The sequence below is a fragment of the Petromyzon marinus genome, unplaced genomic scaffold (genome assembly GCF_048934315.1).
Source record: "Petromyzon marinus isolate PM22_M1 ecotype Great Lakes invasive population unplaced genomic scaffold, UKy_Petmar_22M1.pri1.0 PM_G_Scaffold_44, whole genome shotgun sequence".
NCBI lineage: Eukaryota > Metazoa > Chordata > Hyperoartia > Petromyzontiformes > Petromyzontidae > Petromyzon > Petromyzon marinus.
Genome location: NW_027422996.1, coordinates 1,216,009 through 1,239,979, shown reverse-complemented (window position 1 = coordinate 1,239,979; position 23,971 = coordinate 1,216,009). Strand labels below are relative to the sequence as shown.

General features: G+C 52.7%; 1 protein-coding gene and 1 long non-coding RNA gene across 2 annotated transcripts in view; both read left to right on the top strand.

The window, feature by feature from the left end:
• The first annotated feature begins 55 nt into the window (after positions 1 to 55).
• On the top strand, positions 56 to 12,046 carry LOC142917280 (uncharacterized). Its single transcript, XR_012936957.1, has 3 exons — positions 56 to 125; positions 5,210 to 5,267; positions 11,985 to 12,046. It is a non-coding gene; the product is annotated as an uncharacterized LOC142917280 (long non-coding RNA).
• A 2,521-nt stretch (positions 12,047 to 14,567) lies between these two features.
• Positions 14,568 to 23,971, top strand: part of LOC142917279 (ADP-ribosylation factor-like protein 2-binding protein) — a 241,795-nt gene continuing 232,391 nt past the window's right edge. Inside the window, exons 1-2 of the mRNA XM_076061904.1 lie at positions 14,568 to 14,669; positions 22,314 to 22,399. Of these exons, the coding sequence (XP_075918019.1) occupies positions 14,580 to 14,669; positions 22,314 to 22,399 (176 nt within the window). The 5' untranslated portion in view covers positions 14,568 to 14,579. The remainder of the gene's footprint in view (positions 14,670 to 22,313; positions 22,400 to 23,971) is intronic.

Genomic DNA, 23,971 nt, shown 5'->3' with positions numbered 1-23,971 from the left:
ATTCGATTGTTGGATCGAGTCTCGCCGAATTTGATGCCGTCAGGAATCAAATCGCTTGAGGCTGCAGTCTCCATGGATACGCCGCTCGTGACGTCACCGCAAGATGGCGGCAGAGGAGCAGTGCGGTGAGTGACCTTGGGTGGTGGTGAGGGTTGTGGTGGTGAGGGTTGTGGTGGTGAGGGTTGTGGTGGTGAGGGTTGTGGTGAGTGACCTGGGGTGGTGGTGAGGGTTGTGGTGAGTGACCTGGGGTGGTGGTTAGGGTTGTGGTGGTGAGGGTTGTGGTGGTGAGGGTTGTGGTGGTGAGGGTTGTGATGAGTGACCTGGGGTGGTGGTGAGGGTTGTGGTGGTGAGGGTTGTGGTGGTGAGGGTTGTGGTGAGTGATCTGGGGTGAGGGTGGTGGTGAGGGTTGTGGTGGTGAGGGTTGTGGTGGTGAGGGTTGTGGTGTTGAGGGTTGTGGTGGTGAGGGTTGTGGTGAGTGACCCGGGGTAAGGGTGGTGGTGAGGGTGGTGGTGGTGAGGGTGGTGGTGAGGGGTTGAGGGTGGTGGTGAGGGTGGTGGTGAGTGAGGGTGGTGGTGAGTGACCTGGGGTGAGGGTGGTGGTGGTGAGGGTGGTGGTGAGTGATCTGGGGTGAGGGTGGTGGTGAGGGTGGTGGTGAGGGGTTGAGGGTGGTGGTGAGGGTGGTGGTGAGTGACCTGGGGTGAGGGTGGTGGTGGTGAGGGTGGTGGTGAGTGACGTGGTGGTGACGACGGTGGTGTTGAGGGTGGTGGTGTTGAGGGTGGTGGTGAGGGTGGTGGTGACGGCGGTGGTGGTGAGGGCGGTGGTGGTGAGGGTGGTGGTGAGAGTGGTGGTGGTGAGTGTGGTGGTGAGTGTGGTGCGGGTGGTGAGAGAGGGTGGTGGTAAGTGTGGTGAGGGTGGTGAGTGAGGGTGGTGGTGAGGGGTTGAGGGTGGTGAGTGAGGGTGGTAGTGTGAGGGTGGTGGTGAGGGTGGTGGTGGTGAGGGTGGTGGTGAGGGTGGTGAGTGAGGGTGGTGGTGAGGGGTTGAGGGTGGTGAGTGAGGGTGGTGGTGTTGAGGGTGGTGGTGTTGAGGGTGGGGGTGAGGGTGGTGTTGAGGGTGGTGGTGGTCAGGGTGGTGGTGAGTGTGGTGGTGTTGAGGGTGGTGGCGAGGGTGGTGGTGAGGGTGGTGGTGTTGAGGGTGGTGGTGAGGGTGGTGGTGAGTGTGGTGGTGAGTGTGATGGTGTTGAGGGTGGTGGTGAGGGTGGTGGTGAGGGTGGTGGTGAGTGTGGTGTTGAGGGTGGTGGTGTTGAGGGTGGTGGTGAGGGTGGTGGTGATGGCGGTGGTGGTGAGGGCGGTGGTGGTGGTGGTGAGGGTGGTGGTGAGAGTGGTGGTGGTGAGTGTGGTGGTGAGTGTGGTGAGTGTGGTGAGGGTGGTGAGAGAGGGTGGTGAGAGAGGGTGGTGAGTGAGGGTGGTGGTGGTGGTGGTGAGGGTGGTGGTGAGTGTGGTGAGGGTGGTGAGGGTGGTGGTGAGGGGTTGAGGGTGGTGAGTGAGGGTGGTAGTGGTGACGGTGGTGGTGAGGGTGGTGGTGGTGAGGGTGGTGAGGGTGGTGAGTGAGGGTGGTGGTGAGGGGTTGAGGGTGGTGAGTGAGGGTGGTGGTGTTGAGGGTGGTGATGAGGGTGGTGGTGAGGGTGGTGGTGTTGAGGGTGGTGGTGTTGAGGGTGGTGGTGAGGGTAGTGGTGAGTGTGGTGGTGAGTGTGGTGGTGTTGAGGGTGGTGGTGAGGGTGGTGGTGAGGGTGGTGGTGAGTGTGGTGGTGTTGAGGGTGGTGTTGAGGGTGGTGGTGAGGGTGGTGGTGAGTGTGGTGGTGTTGAGGGTGGTGGTGAGGGTGGTGGTGAGTGTGGTGGTGTTGAGGGTGGTGGTGAGGGTGGTGGTGTGGGTGGTGGTGAGTGTGGTGGTGTTGAGAGTGGTGGTGAGGGTGGTGGTGAGGGTGGTGGTGAGTGTGGTGGTATTGAGGGTGGTGGTGTTGAGGGTGGTGGTGAGGGTACTGGTGAGTGTGGTGGTGAGTGTGGTGGTGTTGAGGGTGGTGGTGAGGGTGGTGGTGAGTGTGGTGGTGTTGAGGGTGGTGGTGAGGGTGGTGGTGAGTGTGGTGGTGTTGAGGGTGGTGGTGAGGGTGGTGGTGAGGGTGGTGGTGAGTGTGGTGGTGTTGAGGGTGGTGGTGAGGGTGCTATTCGCTAACACCCATTAGGAAGCCACTGGAGCTTATCCCCTTTAAATCGAGAACGGCGTTTTGTGTGAAGTTCCTTGTCCCACCCCGCACCTCCAATTAGCATGGCTGGCTATGTACGGTGCGATAGAAGTTCAACATACATACAGACTCACACAGAGACCCACAGACTCACACAGAGACCCACAGACTCACACAGAGACCCACAGACTCACATAGAGACCCACAGACTCACACAGAGACCCATAGACTCACACAGAGACTCACAGACTCACTCAGAGACCTGCAGACTCACTCAGAGACAGACAGACTCACACAGAGACCCACAGACTCACACAGACCCATAGACTCACACAGAGACCCATAGACTCACACAGAGACCCATAGACTCACACAGAGACCCATAGACTCACACAGAGACCCACAGACTCACACAGAGACCCACAGACTCACACAGAGACCCACAAACACACACAGGGACCCATAGACTCACACAGAGACTCACAGACTCACACAGAGACCCACAGACTCACACAGAGACCCATAAACTCACTTAGAGACCCGCAGACTCACACAGAGACCCATACACTCACACAGAGACCCATAGACTCACACAGAGACCCACAGATTCACACATAGACACATAGACTCACACAGACACATAGACTCACACAGAGACCCACAGATTCACACATAGACACATAGACTCACACAGAGACCCATAAACTCACTTAGAGACCCGCAGACTCACACAGAGACCCATACACTCACACAGAGACCCATAGACTCACACAGAGACCCACAGATTCACACATAGACACATAGACTCACACAGACACATAGACTCACACAGAGACCCACAGATTCACACATAGACACATAGACTCACACAGACACATAGACTCACACAGAGACACATAGAATTACACAGAGACCCATAGACTCACACAGAGACTCACAGACTCACACAAAGACCCATAGACTCACACAGAGACCCATAGACTCACACATAGACACATAGGCTCACACAGAGAAACATAGAATTACACAGAGACCCATAGACTCACACAGAGAACCACAGACTCACACAGAGAGCCACAGACTCACACAGAGACTCACAGACTCACACAGAGACTCACAGACTCAGACAGAGATCCATAGACTCACACAGAGATACAGTACACGCAGTACACACGCAGTACACACAGTACACACAGAGTACACAGCACACACACACACACAGTACACAGTACGCACACACAGTACACACACAGTATATACACACACAGTACATACACACACAGTACATACACACAGTACACACACACACAGTACACACAGTACACACACACAGTACACACACAGTATACACACAGTACACACACAGTACACACACACAGTACACAGTACACACACACAGTACACACACAGTACACACACAGTACACACACGGTACACAGTACACACACAGTACACACACGGTACACAGTACACACACACACAGTACGCACACACAGTACACACACATAGTACACACAGTACACACACACAGTACACACACGGTACACAGTACACACAGTACACACACACACACAGTACACACACACAGTACACACAGTATACACAGTACACACACACAGTACACACACACAGTGCACACACACAGTACACACACGGTACACAGTACACACACACAGTACACGCACAGTATATACACACAGTACACACACACCCAGTACATACACACAGTACACACACACAGTACACACAGTACACACACACAGTACACACACAGTATACACACAGTACACACACACAGTACACACACAGTACACAGTACACACACACAATACACACACAGTACACACACATTAGTACACACACGGTACACAGTACACACACGGTACACACACGGTACACAGTACACACAGTACACACACAGTACACACACACAGTACACACACACAGTACACACACACACACTACACGCACGGTACACAGTACACACAGTACACACGGTACACAGTACACACACGCAGTACACACACACAGTACACACAGTACACACACACAGTACACACACGGTACACAGGACACAGTACACACACACAGTACACACAGTACACACACACAGTACACACACACAGTACACACAGTACACACACAGTACACGCACACAGTACACACACGCACACAGTACACACACGCACACAGTGCACACACAGAGTACACACACACAGTACACACACAGTACACACACACAGTACACACACAGTACACACACACAGTACACACACACAGTACACACACACGGTACACAGTACACACACAGTATACACACAGTACATACACACACAGTACATACACACACAGTACACACACACAGTACACACAGTACACACACACAGTACACACACAGTATACACACAATACACACACAGTACACACACACAGTACACAGTACACACACACACAGTACACACACACAGTACACACCCAGTTCACACAGTTCACACACACAGTACACACACAATACACACACATTAGTACACACACGGTACACAGTACACACACAGTACACACACACAGTACACACCCAGTTCACACACAGTTCACACACACAGTACACACACAGTACACACACACATTAGTACACACACGGTACACAGTACACACACAGTACACACACACAGTACACACAGTACACACACACACAGTACACACACACACAGTACACACAGTACACACACAGTACACACACACAGTGCACACAGTACACACACACAGTACACACACAGTACACACACACAGTACACACACACACACACAGTACACACAGTACACAGCAGCACCATGCCCATCAGTGTCTTCCAGGCCCCGCGAGTGATCTTTGCCCTGTTGACGTCACTGTCTGCCCCCCCTGTTGACGTCACTGTCTGCCCCCCCTGTTGACGTCACTGTCTGCCCCCCCCCCCCCCGCGTTGTCCACCGCAGTCGTTTGCTCGAGCGACGGGGCCAGCGACGTGGAGATGTTCGCGTTCAGCGAAGCGACGTGAGTGTGTGTACGTGTGTGTGTGTACGTGAGTACGTGTGTGTGTACGTGTGTGTGTGTACGTGTGTGTACGTGAATACGTGTGTGTGTGTACGTGTGTGTGTGTGTACGTGTGTGTGTGTATGTGTGTGTGTACGTGTGTGTGTACGTGTGTGTACGTGAGTACGTGTGTGTGTGCGTGTGTACATGACTGTGTGTACGTGTGTGTGTGTGTACGTGTGTGTGCGTGTGTGTGTGTCCGTTTGTGTGTGTACGTGTGTGTGTGTACGTGTGTGTGTGTGTGTGTACGTGTGTGTGTGGTACCGGATGGGCAACTCTGTCGTGGACAGTGCTGTGGGGGGAGGTCCAATTTTGATTGGCTCCTCCCCTCATGGCATATGTGTCCAGCACAGCGGCTAAACGGGGGCTCTGGACGGGTGCGAGGGCTGGTAACCCCTCCACCTTCAATTAATTACCACTAAACCACGAGTTAAACTGAAATATGTAACTAATAAGCTTGTGCCGGAGGCCCCGGGGGGCCATGCGTCTATGACGTCTCCTGGCCAAACCCCAATTTGCGGAGCCAGGAGATTGAATATCTACCCTCGGGGCTCATCCAGAAACAACAAAAAGCCACTACGGGTGGCCACGTGGAATGTTCGAACGCTTACTGCGGAGGAGAGGCTGCCACTCCTCTGTCGGGAGCTGGACCGGTACCGCCTGGATCTGTGTGGCATTCACGAGGTCCGGTGGACCGGCTCTGGCTCCTGCCACCATGAGGGGTGGACAGTCCTCTACTCGGGGCAGCAGACTGCCAAACAACAGGGTGTGGCTCTTCTTTTGAACAAAAGAATGAAGGGGGTGTGGGAGCGTGGCGGTGAGGTGTGGGAAGCTGTAAGTCCCAGGCTACTTTGGGCTCGCCTTCCCATAAACCGGAGGCGAGGAATGGTGGTCGTGGTTACTTATGCCCCCACCGAAGATGAGTGACGGACCAGCGGATGCGAGCCCATGTCCTTGACACCAGGACCTACCGTGGAGCTGATGTGCCCTCTGATCATCGACTAGTCATCTGTAAGATGCGCCTGCCATTCTTCCACTCCGGTGGTGGGTGTACACCCAGGACCCCATTCCAACCTAAAGTGGCCTGGTCTCAGTTATCTGATGAAAGTTGCAAGCGAGAATTTCATCATCGCTTGCGGCTGGGATTGACATCGTCCCCGACTCCTGATGTCGAGGGTAAATGGGCGAGGTTTAGGACTGTGACTCATGCAGCTGTAATGGCTGCTTTGGGTATGCGGTCCAGACCTCCCCAGAGACCCTTGCTGACAGAGGAGGTGTTCAGGATGGTTGAGAAAAAGCGACAGGCCCACTGTCATCGGCTACAGAATCCCACATCAGAGAATGAGGAGGCTTACCGCAGCCTTCGCTCGAAGGTTCGGAGAGCCGTGAGGCGCTGCAAGGATGGGTGGTGGTCGCGGGTTGTTGAGGAGATGGAGTCTGCCACAGTGGCCCGTGATCACAAATCACTATTTAACTCCATCATCAAAAAAGTAATCTGCAGCACCACACCTATTACCATCATTAGGGGAAAAAACGGTGACCCAATCTCCGACCCCCAGGAACAGGTTTGCAGATTTGCTGAGCATTTCTGTGAGGTCCTGGGGGAGGGAAAATCCCTCAGCCAGGAAAACATCGTGGCACAAAGTGAGGATGACCCTGCTGAGGCTGCGGTGCCTCAAATATTGGAAGAAGTCACCCCCTGTGAGTGGCTGGCTGAGGTGCCATCTGTTGAGGAAGTACTGAAGGCGATCCGGAGTCTGAGACCAGGAAAGGCAGCGGGCAGAGATGATCTCCCAAGCGAAATGCTGAGGGAGGGCGGCGTTTGTGCACAGACTGCTCTATATGACATCATAACAACAGTCTGGACCACTGGACGGGTTCTGCAGGATTGGATGGATGCCCTGGTGGTCCCCCTTTTTAAGAAGGGGGACTGCACAGACTGTAACAACTACAGGGGCATCTCACTCCTCAGTGTGCCGGGAAAGGTCCTGGCAAGGATTATTCAGCATCGCCTTGCCAGGCACGCTGAGGAGAGGCTTGCGGAGCCCCAATGCGGTTTCAGGAAAGGGCGGTCCTGCACAGATGCCATATTTTCTGTCCGTCTGCTACAGCAGAGGTGTAGGGAATTCCAACAAGACCTACATCTCTGCTTTACTGACCTGGTCAAGGCCTATGATACCATCAGTAGGCCTGGGCTCTGGGTTGTTCTTCGTGCTTTTGGAGTACCTGACCCTCTGCTCACGATCATTAAGGACCTTCATGATGGTGAGCGGGCCCGGGTAAAACTACGTGGCCGGGAGTCAGAGCTATTCCCTGTTAACCTTGGGGTGCGACAGGGATGTCCTCTGGCTCCCACATTATTTAACATCTATTTTGACGACGTAGTTCGTGAAGCCTTCAATAGCTGTACCGGGGGAATCTCCATATGGTAAATATATAATGGGAGGCTGATCGACGCCCGGGTGCGGTCAAGGGATGGCTCCCTATTGCTCAACCACGTTATGTATGCTGATGATTTGGTAATAGCTGCACATTCGGAGGAGGAGTTGGAGACGCTGCTGCTGAGACTGGAGCATGCCACTAAGAGGTGGGGCCTTACCATCAGCCCCACCAAAACTAAGCACCTGCCTGGGTATTTTGTACCATCGGACACTCCACCCCCACAACTCCCAATCGGTGATGGGGCAGTTGTGGAGAGAGTGGAGAGTTTCCCATACCTGGGCAGTGTGCTTATGACTGGCTCCAGTTTAACAGCAGAGGTCTCACTCCGAATCAGTCGAGCGGCAATATCTTTTCATCGGTTGAGTAACGCTGTGTGGAAGCTACCTGGTCTGTCGCTCCGCACTAAGCTTCAGGTCTTCTCGGCCACGGTCATTCCCTCCCTTCTCTACGCTTGCGAAACGTGGACCCCCCTAATGGAACATCTTCGCCGGTTAGAAACATTTAGGCTGACCTGCCTACGATCCATCCTGGGTTTAACCAGACTGGATTGTGTGAGGAGCTCACAAATCCTTGAAAGATCTGGGCAGGGTCCCATCGGTGAGCTCCTCCGGCAGGCAAGGCTGCGATGGCTGGGTCATGTAGCCCGCATGCCCAGCCAACGCATGCCGAAACAGCTTTTGTTTGGCCGGATTGAGGGGGCTAAGCGGGCGCGGCACGGGCTAGAGAAGAGATGGAGTGATGTGGTACAGGAGGACGTGGAGCTGAGTGGACTTGCCGATGACTGGTACCAGCGGTGTCAAGATCGGCCTCTGTGGAGGAGGCTCGTGAAGGATGCTACTGTGCAGTTGGAGGCAGTCGCCCTCCAACAACAACGGAGGGCGGAGGAGCGACGCTCAGAACAACGAGCGGAGCGCCGGGTAGCTAAAGCACAGCAGGTTGGCACAGTAGGGGGCACAGGTGGTGCATCAGCCAGTCATCTCAGTCAGTCGACCCGTGGCACCTGGGTCTGCCCCGTGACCTCCTGCCAGCGGGCGTTCGACACTTCACGTGGCCTCAGGGTGCACATAGCCTGGCACAAGCGTCGTGGTGACGTCACCGCCACTTAGTGGCGAATGGCGGTTGTTGTATGTGTTTGTGGGTACGTGTGTGTGTGTGTGTACGTGAGTACGTGTGTGTGTATGTGAGTGTGTGTGTGTGTATGTGAGTATGTGTGTGTGTGTACGTGAGTGTATGTGTGTGTGTGTACGTGAGTGTATGTGTGTGTGTGTACGTGAGTACGTGTGTGTGTGCGATCGTTGTTGTCATCGTTGTCTACCCTGGAGGAGGAATCCGATGAGCTCTAAAGTTTCCTTGTCACTCGGTCAACCACAGTCACCCTCAGTCAACCACAGTCACCCTCAGTCAACCACGGTCACCCTCAGTCAGCTACAGTCACCCTCAGTCAACCACAGTCAACCACATTCATCCACAGTCAGCCACGGTCAGCCACGGTCAACCACGGTCAGCCACAGTCAACCACAGTCAGCCACAGTCAACAACAGTCACCCTCAGTCAACCACAGTCAGCCACGGTCAGCCACAGTCAACCACGGTCAACCACAGTCAACCACAGTCAGCCACAGTCAACCACAGTTAGCCACAGTCAGCCACAGTCAACCACAGTCAGCCACAGTCAACCACAGTTAGCCACAGTCAGCCACAGTCAACCTCGGTCAACCTCAGTCAACCTTGGTCTATCACGGTCTACCTCGGTCTACCTCGGTCAACCTCGGTCAACCTTGGTCAACCACGGTCAACCACGGTCAACCTCTGTCAACCACGGTCAACCTCGGTCAACCTCCGTCAACCTTGGTCAACCACGGTCAACCTCGGTCTACCACGGTCAACCACGGTCAACCACGGTCAACCTCGGTCAACCTCGGTCAACCACGGTCTATCACGGTCAACCTCGGTCAACCTCAGTCAACCTCGGTCAACCACGGTCTATCACGGTCAACCTCGGTCAACCTCGGTCAACCTCGGTCTATCACGGTCAACCTTGGTCTATCACGGTCAACCTCGGTCAACCACGGTCAACCACGGTCAACCTCGGTCAACCACGGTCAACCTCGGTCTATCACGGTCAACCTTGGTCAACCTCGGTCTATCACGGTCAACCTCGGTCTATCACGGTCAACCTCGGTCAACCTCGGTCTATCACGGTCAACCTCGGTCTATCACGGTCAACCTCGGTCAACCACGGTCAACCACGGTCTACCTCGGTCAACCACGGTCAACCTCGGTCAACCTCGGTCTATCACGGTCAACCTCGGTCTATCACGGTCAACCTCGGTCAACCTCGGTCTATCACGGTCAACCTTGGTCAACCTCGGTCTATCACGGTCAACCTCGGTCTATCACGGTCAACCTTGGTCAACCTCGGTCTATCACGGTCAACCTCGGTCTATCACGGTCAACCTCGGTCTATCACGGTCAACCTCGGTCAACCTCGGTCTATCACGGTCAACCTCGGTCTATCACGGTCAACCTTGGTCAACCTCGGTCTATCACGGTCAACCTCGGTCTATCACGGTCAACCTTGGTCAACCTCGGTCTATCACGGTCAACCTCGGTCTATCACGGTCAACCTCGGTCAACCTCGGTCTATCACGGTCAACCTTGGTCAACCTCGGTCTATCACGGTCAACCTCGGTCTATCACGGTCAACCTTGGTCAACCTCGGTCTATCACGGTCAACCTCGGTCTATCACGGTCAACCTTGGTCAACCTCGGTCTATCACGGTCAACCTCGGTCTATCACGGTCAACCTCGGTCAACCTCGGTCTATCACGGTCAACCTTGGTCAACCTCGGTCTATCACGGTCAACCTTGGTCTATCACGGTCAACCTTGGTCAACCTCGGTCTATCACGGTCAACCTCGGTCTATCACGGTCAACCTTGGTCAACCTCGGTCTATCACGGTCAACCTCGGTCTATCACGGTCAACCACGGTCAACCTCGGTCTATCACGGTCAACCTTGGTCAACCTCGGTCTATCACGGTCAACCTCGGTCTATCACGGTCAACCTCGGTCAACCACGGTCAACCTCGGTCAACCTCGGTCAACCACGGTCAACCTCGGTCAACCACAGTCAACCTCGGTCTATCACGGTCTACCTCGGTCAACCTCGGTCAACCTCGGTCAACCAAAGTCAACCTCGGTTTATCACGGTCTATCACGGTCTATCACGGTCTACCTTGGTCAACCACGGTCAACCTCGGTCAACCTCGGTCAACCTCGGTCCGGCGCAACAGGGGAATTGGGGGATGCGGGTTTAATGGGGCACGGTGGTGGCTATGAGATGTTAACTACCTCGCCTGGTGTACAGGAGGTCGTGGGTTCGATCCCGACCCTCACGCCTGCTGGATATTTGGAGTTTGCGTGTGGCTAGGAGATGTTAACTACCTTGCCTGGTATACAGGAGGTCGTGGGTTCGATCCCGACCCTCACGCCTGCTGGATATTTGGAGTTTGCGTGTGGCTAGGAGATGTTAACTACCTCGCCTGGTATACAGGAGGTCGTGGGTTCGATCCCGACCCTCGCGCCTGCTGGATATTTGGAGTTTGCGTGTGGCTAGGAGATGTTAACTACCTCGCCTGGTGTACAGGAGGTCGTGGCTTCGATCGCGACCCTGACGCCTGCTGCTGTATATTTGGAGTCTGCTCTCTCCCCGTGTTCACTGTGCGGATTTTCCTCCGGGTCCTCCGGTTTTTCCCCCAACGCATTTCGAATCAACACCATCACGCGTTCAACAGTATTCGGCTGCTGTAAGTGTCCACGCGATAACCACCCGCTTAGTTTTAATCCGTGGCCAGGGCGCCTCTGAATGAGAGCTAATGGCACAGTGGGCCTCACCCGGTCAAATAAAGGCAATGACAGTGAACACCTCGGATGGCGAGCTATGATCCGTTCCGGAAACGTGTTCGTCACCCAAGGCAATCGCGCATCCAAGCCCCCGCACATCGGCTGTGATCACGTGACGCTCGGCGGTGCAACGCGTCTACACGTCCACTACTCGTATCGCTAAGACCCTCGCTCGTGTATCAAATTAATATTTATTTAAAGATGTTGCTGCTCTCGCGAAACACTCACAGAGCAAGCCACTCGCAGCTCACAAAGGTTTTTACCTTGCAGTTACTTTGGTTCTGCCTGCTAAGGCCACACGGGGGATCTCCGTCTTTGTGTGCGTGCCGCAGGCCGGACTCCGTGGACGCGTCCTTCGACCTGGTCATCGGCCACCTGGAGGAAATCATCATGGGTAGCGTTGCAGCGTCCCCTCCCTCCGTGTCGTTCGTCCCTCCGTCCGTGTCGTCTGCCCTTCTGTCTGTGTCGTCTGTCCATCTGTCTGTGTCGTCTGTCCATCTGTCTGTGTCGTCTGTCCATCTGTGTCGTCTGTCCCTCCCTGTGTGTCGTCTGTCCCTGTGTGTCGTCTGTCCCTCCCTCTGTGTCGTCTGTCCCTCTGTGTCTTCTATCCCTCCCTGTGTGTCGTCTGTCCCTGTGTGTCGTCTGTCCCTGTGTGTCGTCTGTCCCTCCCTGTGTGTCGTCTGTCCCTGTGTGTCGTCTGTCCCTCCCTGTGTGTCGTCTGTCGCTCCCTCTGTGTCGTCTGTCCCTCCGTCCGTTTGTCTTCAGCGGCTGTCCTGATGCTCAGCGTGGAGCGGAGGGTGGAGGAGGTTGCGGCGGTGACGGTGGTGACGGCGGTGACGGTGGTGACGGCGGTGACGGTGGTGACGCGTGGTGACGGTGGTGACGGTGGTGGTGGTGACGGTGGTGACGGTGGTGACGGTGGTGGTGGTGACGCGTGGTGACGGCGGTGACGGTGGTGGTGGTGACGGTGGTGACGGTGGTGACGGCGGTGATGCGCGGTGACGGCGGTGACGGCAGTGACGGTGGTGGTGGTGGTGACGCGCGGTGACGGTGGTGACGGTGGTGACGGTGGTGACGGCGGTGACGGTGGTGACGGTGGTGACGGTGGTGACGCGCGGTGACGGTGGTGACGGTGGTGACGCGCGGTGACGGTGGTGACGGTGGTGACGCGCGGTGACGGTGGTGACGCGCGGTGACGGTGGTGACGGTGGTGACGGTGGTGACGCGCGGTGACGGTGGTGACGGTGGTGACGGTGGTGACGGCGGTGACGGTGGTGACGGTGGTGACGGTGGTGACGCGCGGTGACGGTGGTGACGGTGGTGACGGTGGTGATGGTGGTGACGGTGGTGACGCGCGGTGACGGTGGTGACGGTGGTGACGGTGGTGACGCGCGGTGACGGTGGTGACGGCGGTGACGGTGGTGACGGTGGTGACGGTGGTGACGCGCGGTGACGGTGGTGACGGTGGTGACGGTGGTGATGGCGGTGACGGTGGTGACGGTGGTGACGGTGGTGACGGTGGTGACGCGCGGTGACGGTGGTGACGGTGGTGACGCACGGTGACGGCGGTGACGGCGTTGACGGTGGTGACTGCTGTGATGGCCGTGGTGACGCGCGGTGACGGCGGTGAAGATTATTTAGATAAATTCTCCACGCGATGATCCGCTACCTTGAGGCCATCATTTGAGTGGCCATGTGGCTGCGGCGAAAAGAGGCCCGTAGCTCGGTGGGCTTTACCTGGCCACGTCAAATGGCTTCGTGTTATTTCTGTACTTTTTGTTGTTGTTGGTGATGTGCTCACCTCTCCTGCGCTTGGAACTCCTGTCGTGTGCTTCTGTTGCATTGTCCGTTTACCGTAACGTTCTGGCCCTGCTGGACATCTGTTTTATAAAATATATATAAAGAAGAGCTTTATAGCTCATCGGATTCCTCCCGTATGAATTAATATTTCTATTCAGAGTATTTGCGGCCTCAAATGAGTACCTGCTGCGGTGTGTAAACATCGCCACTGGGGAGACAAAGGCGGCCGGGCGTGGTGCTGGCCACCCACCCCCTCATGTACCATTCCGGCCTTCATAGGTGCTGCTCACTAACAGCGCTTGCCCCTACAGTCTGTTACAGGCCACACGGGGGATCTTTGTCTTTGGTGATGGCAATGATGGTCCAGCAGCGAACATGGCAGTCCTGGTTCTCGGTTTAGAGGCGAGGTTGCGGTGACTCACTCTGTGATAGTGGTGGTGGCGGTGGTGATGACAGTATTTGTGATGGTGGTGGCTATGGTAATGATTCTGTGATAGTGGTGGTGGTGATGACAGTATTTGTGATGGTGGTGGTATGGTAATGATTCTGTGATAGTGGTGGTGGCGGTGGTGATGAGAGTATTTGTGATGGTGGTGGTGGTATGGTAATGATTCTGTGATAGTGGTGGTGGCGGTGGTGATGACAGTATTTGTGATGGTGGTGGTGATATGGTAATGATTCTGTGATAGTGGTGGTGGTGATGACAGTTTTGTGATGGTGGTGGTATGGTAATGATTCTGTGATAGTGGTGGTGGTGGTGGTGATGACAGTATTTGTGATGGTGGTGGTGGTATGGTAATGATTCTGTGATAGTGGTGGTGGTGATGGTGATGACAGTATTTGTGATGGTGGTATGGTAATTATTCTGTGATAGTGGTGATGGTGATGACAGTATTTGCAATGGCGGTGGCGGTGGCTATGGTAAAGTATTTGCGATGGCGGTGGTGGCTATGGTAATGATGACGGCACTGGCCGTGGATAGTCCTGGCGTGGAGAGGAGCTTGCGAGGACTCAGCGAGTCGTGTTTCACCGTATATTCTTTTCTACCCCCCCCGCCCCCCCCTGCCCCCCCCCTGCCCCCCCCTGTCCCCCATGCGTGGCACTGGGCAGATGGAGGCTTCCAGGAGATGCAGCGTAGATTCATGGACGAGAACTACCGCGAGTTTGAGGACACGGAGGAGAACAAACTCAGCTACACACAGATCTTCCACCAATACGTACTACGCCGCATACACAACAACAACAACCGCCATTCGCCACTAAGTGGCGGTGATGTCACCACGGCGCTTGTGCCAGGCTATGTGCACCCTGAGGCCACGTGAAGTGTCGAACGCCCGTTGGCAGGAGGTCACGGGGCAGACCCAGGTGCCACGGGTCGACTGACTGAGATGACTGGCTGATGCACCACCTGTGCCCCCTACTGTGCCAACCCGCTGTGCTTCAGCCACCCGGCGCTCCGCTCGTTGTTGTGAGCGTCGCTCCTCCGCCCTCCGTTGTTGGAGGGCGACTACCTCCAACTGCCCAGTAGCGTCCTTCATGAGCCTCCTCCACAGAGGCCGATCTTGACACCGCTGGTACCAGTCATCGGCAAGTCCACTCAGCTCCACGTCCTTCTGTACCACATCACTCCATCTCTTCTCTAGCCCGAGCCGCGCCCGTTTAGCCCCCTCGATCCGGCCGAACAAAAGCTGTTTCGGCATGCGGTGGCTGGGCATGCGGGCTACATGACCCACCCATCGCAGCCTTGCCCGCCGGAGGAGCTCACCGATGGGACCTTGCCCAGATCTTTCAAGGATTTGTGAGCTCCTCACACAATCCAGTCTGGTTAAACCCAGGATGGATCGTAGGCAGGCCAGCCTAAATGTTTCTAACCGGCGAAGATGTTCCATTAGGGGGGTCCACGTTTCGCAAGCGTAGAGAAGGGAGGGAATGACCGTGGCCAAGAAGACCTGAAGCTTAGTGCGGAGCGACAGACCAGGTAGCTTCCACACAGCGTTACGCAACCGATGAAAAGATATTGCCGCTCGACTGATTCGTAGTGAGACCTCTGCTGTTAAACTGGAGCCGGTCATAAGCACACTGCCCAGGTATGGGAAACTCTCCACTCTCTCTACAACTGCCCCATCACCGATTGGGAGTTGTGGGGGTGGAGTGTCCGTTGGTACAAAATACCCAGGCAGGTGCTTAGTTTTGGTGGGGCTGATGGTAAGGCTCCACCTCTTAGTGGCACGCTCCAGTCTCAGCAGCAGCGTCTCCAACTCCTCCTCTGACTGAGCAGCTATTACCAAATCATCAGCATACATAACGTGGTTGAGCAATAGGGAGCCATCCCTTGACCGCACCCGGGCATCGATCAGAATCAGAAATCAGAATCAGAAAGGGTTTTATTCGCCATGAAAGTTCACACCGACACGGAATTTACTTTGGCAGGATGGTGCATACATTCAACATATAGGAATCTAAAATCTTAAATAAGTTTTAAACAAGTCTTACTATAATAATAAGGGTTAAAAGTCTAACTAACACCAAGGGGCTGAAGTATATAAAATTGAATAAATATCGAATATAAAATAGCTTTAAGATATAATTTAAAAAAATACAAATAGGTTAACATAGTTAATATCGGCAAGGTGTCGTTATGTAGATAAAATGTTAAAATCCGTGTAAGCCCTTTGCCTTGTTTAACAGGCCAGCAGCAGATGGGAAGAAACTGTTTTTTTGGCGTGAGGTTTTGGTCCTGATGGACCGAAGCCTTCTGCCGGAGGGGAGTAGCTGAAACAGAGAGTGTCCAGGGTGGGAGGAATCGGCCATAATCTTCCTCGCTCGCCTCATGGTCCTTGTCGTGTGCAGGTCCTCGAGGGTTGGTAGATTGCAGGCAATTACCTTCTCAGCAGTGTGGATGATACGCTGCAGTCTGCTCTTGTCCTTGGCAGTGGCAGAAGCGTACCAGACGGTTATGGAGGAGATGAGGATGGATTCAATGATCGCTGTATAGAATTGCACCATCATTGTCTTTGGCAGGTTGAATTTCTTCAGCTGCCGTAGAAAGTACATCCTCTGTTGAGCTCTCTTGGTGAGGGAGCTGATGTTCAGTTCCCACTTGAGGTCCTGGGAGAGAATAGTGCCCAGGAAGCGGAAGGACTCTACAATTTTGACTGGGGAGTCTAACAGGGTGATGGGGGTGAGGGGGGCTGTATTCTTCCTGAAGTCTACAACCATCTCAACTGTCTTTAGAGCATTTAGCTCTAAGTTGTTCTGGCTACACCAGGTCACCAGGTTGTCAGCTTCCCACCTATAGTCAGACTCATCCCCACCAGAGATCAGCCCAATGAGGGTGGTGTCGTCCGCAAACTTCAAGAGTTTGACGGACAGATGATTGGACGTGCAGCTGTTGGTATACAGGGAGAAGAGCAGTGGGGAAAGGACGCAGCCCTGAGGAGTTCCGGTGCTGATGGACCTGGAGTCAGAGATTTGTGTTCCCAGCTTAACGCACTGTTTCCTGTCAGACAGGAAGTCTGTGATCCATTTACAGGTGGTGTAGGGCACGTTCAGCTGGAAGAGCTTGTCCTGAAGCAGGGCAGGGATGATGGTGTTGAAGGCAGAGCTGAAGTCCACAAACAGGATCCTGGCGTAGGATGCTGGGGCGTCCAGATGCTGTAGGGTGAAGTGGAGGGCCATGTTAACTGCGTCATCCACAGACCTGTTGGCTCTGTAGGCAAACTGAAGGGGGTCCAGGAGAGGGTCTGTGATGGCTTTGAGGTGTGCCAGGACCAGGCGCTCAAAAGACTTCATTACCACAGATGTAAGGGCGACCGGTCTGTAATCATTTCGTCCTGTTGGCCTTAGCTTTTTGGGCACAGGGATGATGGTGGAGGACTTGAAACAGGCTGGTACATGGCATGTCTCCAGGGAGGTGTTAAAGATGTTGGTGAACACCGGAGACAGCTGGTCAGCGCAGTGCCTGAGGGTGGCTGGAGAGACAGAGTCCGACCCGGCTGCTTTGCGTGGATTCTGCCTCTTGAAAAGTCTATTAACTTCTCCCTCCTGAAAGGAAAGAATCGTCTCTGTAGTATGGGTGGGGGGTGGGGCCTGTTGGGTGGGAAGGGGTGGTTCAGGACAGTCCAATTGTCTTTCAAATCTACAGTAGAACTCGTTCAGGTCGTTGGCTAGGCGGGAGTCGTTAGTGGTGTGGGGGGCTCTGGGTTTGTAGTTGGTGATCTGCCTGAGCCCTCTCCAGACAGAAGCAGCGTCGTTAGTAGAGAACTGGTGTTTTAGTCTCTCTGAGTACAGTCGTTTAGCCTCTCTCACCGCTTTGCTAAACCTGTTCTTCGACTCCTTGAATCTGTCTCTATCCCCACTCCTAAACGCTTCCTCTTTCTCCAACCTCAACCTTCTGAGCTTTGCTGAGAACCAGGGCTTATTGTTATTAAAGTTCACCCTGGTACGTGTTGGGATACAGCAGTCCTCACAGAAGCTGATGTAGGACGTCACAGCCTCTGTGAGTTCATCCAGACTATTGGTAGCAGTCGTGAACATATCCCAGTCAGTACAGTCTAAGCACGCCCGCAAATCTTCCACAGCCTCACTGGTCCACTGTTTAGATGTCCTCACAGCAGGTTTACAGTGTTTTAGTTTCTGCCTGTATGCAGGAATCAGGTGGACCATGGCATGGTCAGAGTGTCCTAATGCTGCTCGGGGGACGGCGTGGTAGGCTCTACTGACTGTAGTGTAGCAGTGATCCAGAGTGTTCCCTTCTCTGGTTGCGCATTTAATGAATTGTATGTATTTGGGGAGTTCGTGGCTGAGATTACCTTTGTTAAAGTCGCCAAGTACGATAACCAACGAATCTGGATTTGCTCGCTCCACACTCAGAATCTGATCGGCGAGCATGCGTTGGGCCTTTTTAACCTGAGGACAAGGCGGCAAATAAACTCCGATCAGCCTCCCATTATATCTGTACCATATGGAGATTCCCCCGGTACAGCTATTGAAGGCTTCACGAACTACGTGGTCAAAATAGATGTTAAATAATGTGGGAGCCATAGACATCCCTGTCGCACCCCAAGGTGTACAGGGAATGGCTCTGACTCCCGGCCACGTAGTTTTACCCGGGCCCGCTCACCATCATGAAGGCCCTTAATGATCGTGAGCAGAGGGTCAGGTACTCCAAAAGCACGAAGAACGACCCAGAGCCCAGGACTACTGATGCGCACACACATGCACACACATACACACGCACACACACACGCACACACACGTATACACATACGCACTTGCGCACGTACGCATGTACGTGCACACACACGCACACACACACATATACACACACATACACACGCACACACACACGCCTTGTGTGGGGTGGGGTGGAATTGTGTTGAGTTGGGTGGAGTTGAGTTGGGTGGAGTTGAGTTGGGTGGAGTTGTGTTGGGTGGAGTTGTGTTGAGTTGGGTGGAGTTGAGTTGAGTTGTGTTGAGTTGGGTGGAGTTGTGATGAGTTGAGTTGGGTGGAGTTGATTTGGGTGGAGTTGAGTTGGGTGGAGTTGTGTTGAGTTGGTGGAGTTGTGTTGAGTTGAGTTGTGTTGAGTTGAGTTGGGTGGAGTTGATTTGGGTGGAGTTGAGTTGGGTAGAGTTGTGTTGAGTTGGGTGGAGTTGAGTTGAGTTGGGTGGAGTTGTGTTGAGTTGAGTTGGGTGGAGTTGAGTGGAGTTGAGTTGAGTTGGGTGGAGTTGAGTGGAGTTGAGTTGAGTTGGGTGGAGTTGAATTGGGGTGGAGTTGAGTTGTGTTGGGTGGAGTTGAGTTGGGTGGAGTTGAGTTGGGTGGAGTTGAGTTGAGTTGAGTTGGGTGGAGTTGTGTTTGGTGGAGTTGAGTTGGGTGGAGTTGAGTTGGGTGGAGTTGTGTTGAGTTGGGTGGAGTTGAGTTGAGTGGAGTTGAGTGGAGTGGAGTTGGGTGGAGTTGTGTTGAGTGAGTTGCGTTGTGTTGAGTTGGGTGGAATTGAGTGGAGTTGTGTGGAGTTGAGTTGTGTTGAGTTGAGTTGGGTGGAGTTGTGTTGGGTGGAGTTGAGTTGAGTTGAGTTGGGTGGAGTTGTGTTGAGTTGGGTGGAGTTGAGTTGGGTGGAGTTGAGTTGGGGTGGAGTTGAGTTGTGTTGGGTGGAGTTGAGTTGTGTTGGGTGGAGTTGAGTTGGGTGGAGTTGAGTTGGGGTGGAGTTGAGTTGTGTTGGGTGGAGTTGAGTTGTGTTGGGTGGAGTTGAGTTGGGTGGAGTTGTGTTGAGTGGAGTTGTGTTGGGTGGAGTTGAGTTGAGTGGAGTTGAGTGGAGTGGAGTTGAGTTGTGTTGAGTTGGGTGGAGTTGAGTTGAGTTGGGTGGAGTTGTGTTGTGTTGAGTTGGGTGGAGTTGAGTTGGGTGGAGTTGAGTTGGGGTGGAGTTGAGTTGTGTTGGGTGGAGTTGAGTTGGGTGGAGTTGAGTTGAGTGCAGTGGAGTTGAGTTGTGTTGGGTGGAGTTGAGTTGGGTGGAGTTGTGTTGAGTGGAGTTGTGTTGGGTGGAGTTGAGTTGAGTGGAGTTGAGTGGAGTGGAGTTGAGTTGTGTTGAGTTGGGTGGAGTTGAGTTGAGTTGGGTGGAGTTGTGTTTGGTGGAGTTGAGTTGGGTGGAGTTGAGTTGGGTGGAGTTGTGTTGAGTTGGGTGGAGTTGAGTTGAGTGGAGTTGAGTGGAGTGGAGTTGGGTGGAGTTGTGTTGAGTGAGTTGCGTTGTGTTGAGTTGGGTGGAATTGAGTGGAGTTGTGTGGAGTTGAGTTGTGTTGAGTTGAGTTGGGTGGAGTTGTGTTGGGTGGAGTTGAGTTGGGTGAAGTTGTGTTGTGTTGAGTTGGGTGGAGTTGAGTTGAGTTGGGTGGAGTTGAGTTGAGTTGGGTGGAGTTGTGTGGAGTTGTGTGGAGTTGAGTTGTGTTGAGTTGAGTTGGGTGGAGTTGATTTGGGTGGAGTTGAGTTGAGTTGAGTTGGGTGGAGTTGTGTTGAGTTGGGTGGAGTTGAGTTGGGTGGAGTTGAGTTGGGGTGGAGTTGAGTTGTGTTGGGTGGAGTTGAGTTGTGTTGGGTGGAGTTGAGTTGGGTGGAGTTGTGTTGAGTGGAGTTGTGTTGGGTGGAGTTGAGTTGAGTGGAGTTGAGTGGAGTGGAGTTGAGTTGTGTTGAGTTGGGTGGAGTTGAGTTGAGTTGGGTGGAGTTGTGTTGTGTTGAGTTGGGTGGAGTTGAGTTGGGTGGAGTTGAGTTGGGGTGGAGTTGAGTTGTGTTGGGTGGAGTTGAGTTGGGTGGAGTTGAGTTGAGTGCAGTGTAGTTGAGTTGTGTTGGGTGGAGTTGAGTTGGGTGGAGTTGTGTTGAGTGGAGTTGTGTTGGGTGGAGTTGAGTTGAGTGGAGTTGAGTGGAGTGGAGTTGAGTTGTGTTGAGTTGGGTGGAGTTGAGTTGAGTTGGGTGGAGTTGTGTTGTGTTGAGTTGGGTGGAGTTGAGTTGAGTTGGGTGGAGTTGAGTTGGGTGGAGTTGTGTTGAGTTGGGTGGAGTTGTGTGGAGTTGTGTGGAGTTTAGTTGTGTTGAGTTGAGTTGGGTGGAGTTGTGTTGGGTGGAGTTGAGTTGAGTTGGGTGAAGTTGTGTTGTGTTGAGTTGTGTGGAGTTGAGTTGAGTTGAGTTGGGTGGAGTTGTGTTGGATGGAGTTGTGTTGGGTGGAGTTGTGTTGGGTGGAGTTGTGTTGGGTGGAGTTGTGTGGAGTTGTGTGGAGTTGAGTTGTGTTGAGTTGAGTTGGGTGGAGTTGATTTGGGTGGAGTTGAGTTGAGTTGAGTTGGGTGGAGTTGTGTTGAGTTGGGTGGAGTTGAGTTGGGTGGAGTTGAGTTGGGGTGGAGTTGAGTTGTGTTGGGTGGAGTTGAGTTGTGTTGGGTGGAGTTGAGTTGGGTGGAGTTGTGTTGAGTGGAGTTGTGTTGGGTGGAGTTGAGTTGAGTGGAGTTGAGTGGAGTGGAGTTGAGTTGTGTTGAGTTGAGTTGAGTTGGGTGGAGTTGTGTTGTGTTGAGTTGGGTGGAGTTGAGTTGGGGTGGAGTTGAGTTGTGTTGGGTGGAGTTGAGTTGGGTGGAGTTGAGTTGAGTGCAGTGGAGTTGAGTTGTGTTGGGTGGAGTTGAGTTGGGTGGAGTTGTGTTGAGTGGAGTTGTGTTGGGTGGAGTTGAGTTGAGTGGAGTTGAGTGGAGTGGAGTTGAGTTGTGTTGAGTTGGGTGGAGTTGAGTTGAGTTGGGTGGAGTTGTGTTGTGTTGAGTTGGGTGGAGTTGAGTTGAGTTGGGTGGAGTTGAGTTGGGTGGAGTTGTGTTGAGTTGGGTGGAGTTGTGTGGAGTTGTGTGGAGTTTAGTTGTGTTGAGTTGAGTTGGGTGGAGTTGTGTTGGGTGGAGTTGTGTTGGGTGGAGTTGAGTTGAGTTGGGTGAAGTTGTGTTGTGTTGAGTTGTGTGGAGTTGAGTTGAGTTGGGTGGAGTTGTGTTGGATGGAGTTGTGTTGGGTGGAGTTGTGTTGGGTGGAGTTGTGTTGGGTGGAGTTGTGTGGAGTTATGTGGAGTTGAGTTGTGTTGAGTTGAGTTGGGTGTAGTTGTGTTGGGTGGAGTTGTGTTGGGTGGAGTTGTGTTGAGTTGGGTGGAGTTGTGTTGAGTGGAGTAGAGATGAGTTGACTGGAGTTGTGTTGGGTGGAGTTGAGTTGAGTGGCACGTGCCCCCCAGTGATGGTGATGGTGGTCATGGTGATGTTGATGGTGATGTTGGTGATGTTGGTGATGTTGGTGGTGATGTTGATGGTGATGTTGATGGTGATGTTGATGGTGATGTTGATGGTGATGTTGATGGTGATGTTGCGATGTTGCAGATGGAGCTCATTGAGGGCTACATTACCGCTCAGCTGAGTGCGCGATTGCCTGGGTTCAGCATGGCTACATTCGTGCAGTCCCTCCCGTGAGTCAACATCACCAATATCACCATCAACACCAACATCAACATCACCATCAACATCACCATCACCACCAACATCACCAATATCATCATCAACATCACCACCAACATCACCACCAACATCACCATCAACATCAACACCAACATCAACATCACCATCACCACCAACATCACCAGCATCACCAATATCACCACCATCAACATCAACACCAACATCAACATCACCATCAACATCACCATCAACATCACCACCAACATCCCCATCAACATCACCACCAACATCACCATCAACACCAACATCACCATCAACATCACCATCAACATCACCACCAACATCACCATCAACATCACCACCAACATCACCACCAACATCACCACTACCATCACCATCAACATCGCCATCAGCATCACCATCAACATCACCATCAACATCACCATCAACATCACCACCAACATCACCATCAACATCACCATCAACATCACCATCAACATCACCATCAACATCACCACCAACATCACCATCACCACCAACATCAACATCACCGCCAACATCACCATCATCAACATCAACATCACCACCAACATCACCATCAACATCACCAACATCAACATCACCATCACCACCAACATCACCACCAACATCAACATCACCACCAACATCAACATCACCACCAACATCACCATCAACATCACCACCAACATCACCATCAAAATCACCACCAACATCACCACCAACATCACCACTACCATCACCATCAACATCGCCATCAGCATCAACATCACCATCAACATCACCACTACCATCAACATCGCCATCACCATCAACATCACCATCAACATCAAAATCACCACCAACATCACCATCAACATCAACAACATGAGCGTCTTCATCAACATCACCATCAACATTATCAATAACTTCACCAGCATCAATAACTTCACCGTCAACAGCATGAACAACGTGAATCACATAAAACACGGCATTATCAATAGCATCATCAACAACAAAATTGTCAACAACATTTTCAATAACATAATCAACAACAACATTGTCAACAACATTATCAATAACATCATCAACAACAACATTGTCAACAACATTATCAATAACATCATCATCAACAACAACATTGTCAACAACATTATCAATAACATCATCAACAACAACATTGTCAACACCATTATCAATAACATCATCAACAACAACATTGTCAACAACATTATCAATAACATCATCAACAACAACAACATTGTCAACAACATTATCAATAACATCATCAACAACAACATTGTCAACAACATTATCAATAACATCATCAACAACAACATTGTCAACAACAATATCAATAATATCAACAACAACATTGTCAACAACATTATCAATAACATCATTAACAATAACATTGTCAACAACATTATCAATAACATCATCAACAACAACATTGTCAACAACATTATCAATAACATCAACAACAACATTGTCAACAACATTATCAATAACATCATCAACAACAACATTGTCAACAACATTATCAATAACATCATCAACAACAACATTGTCAACAACAATATCAA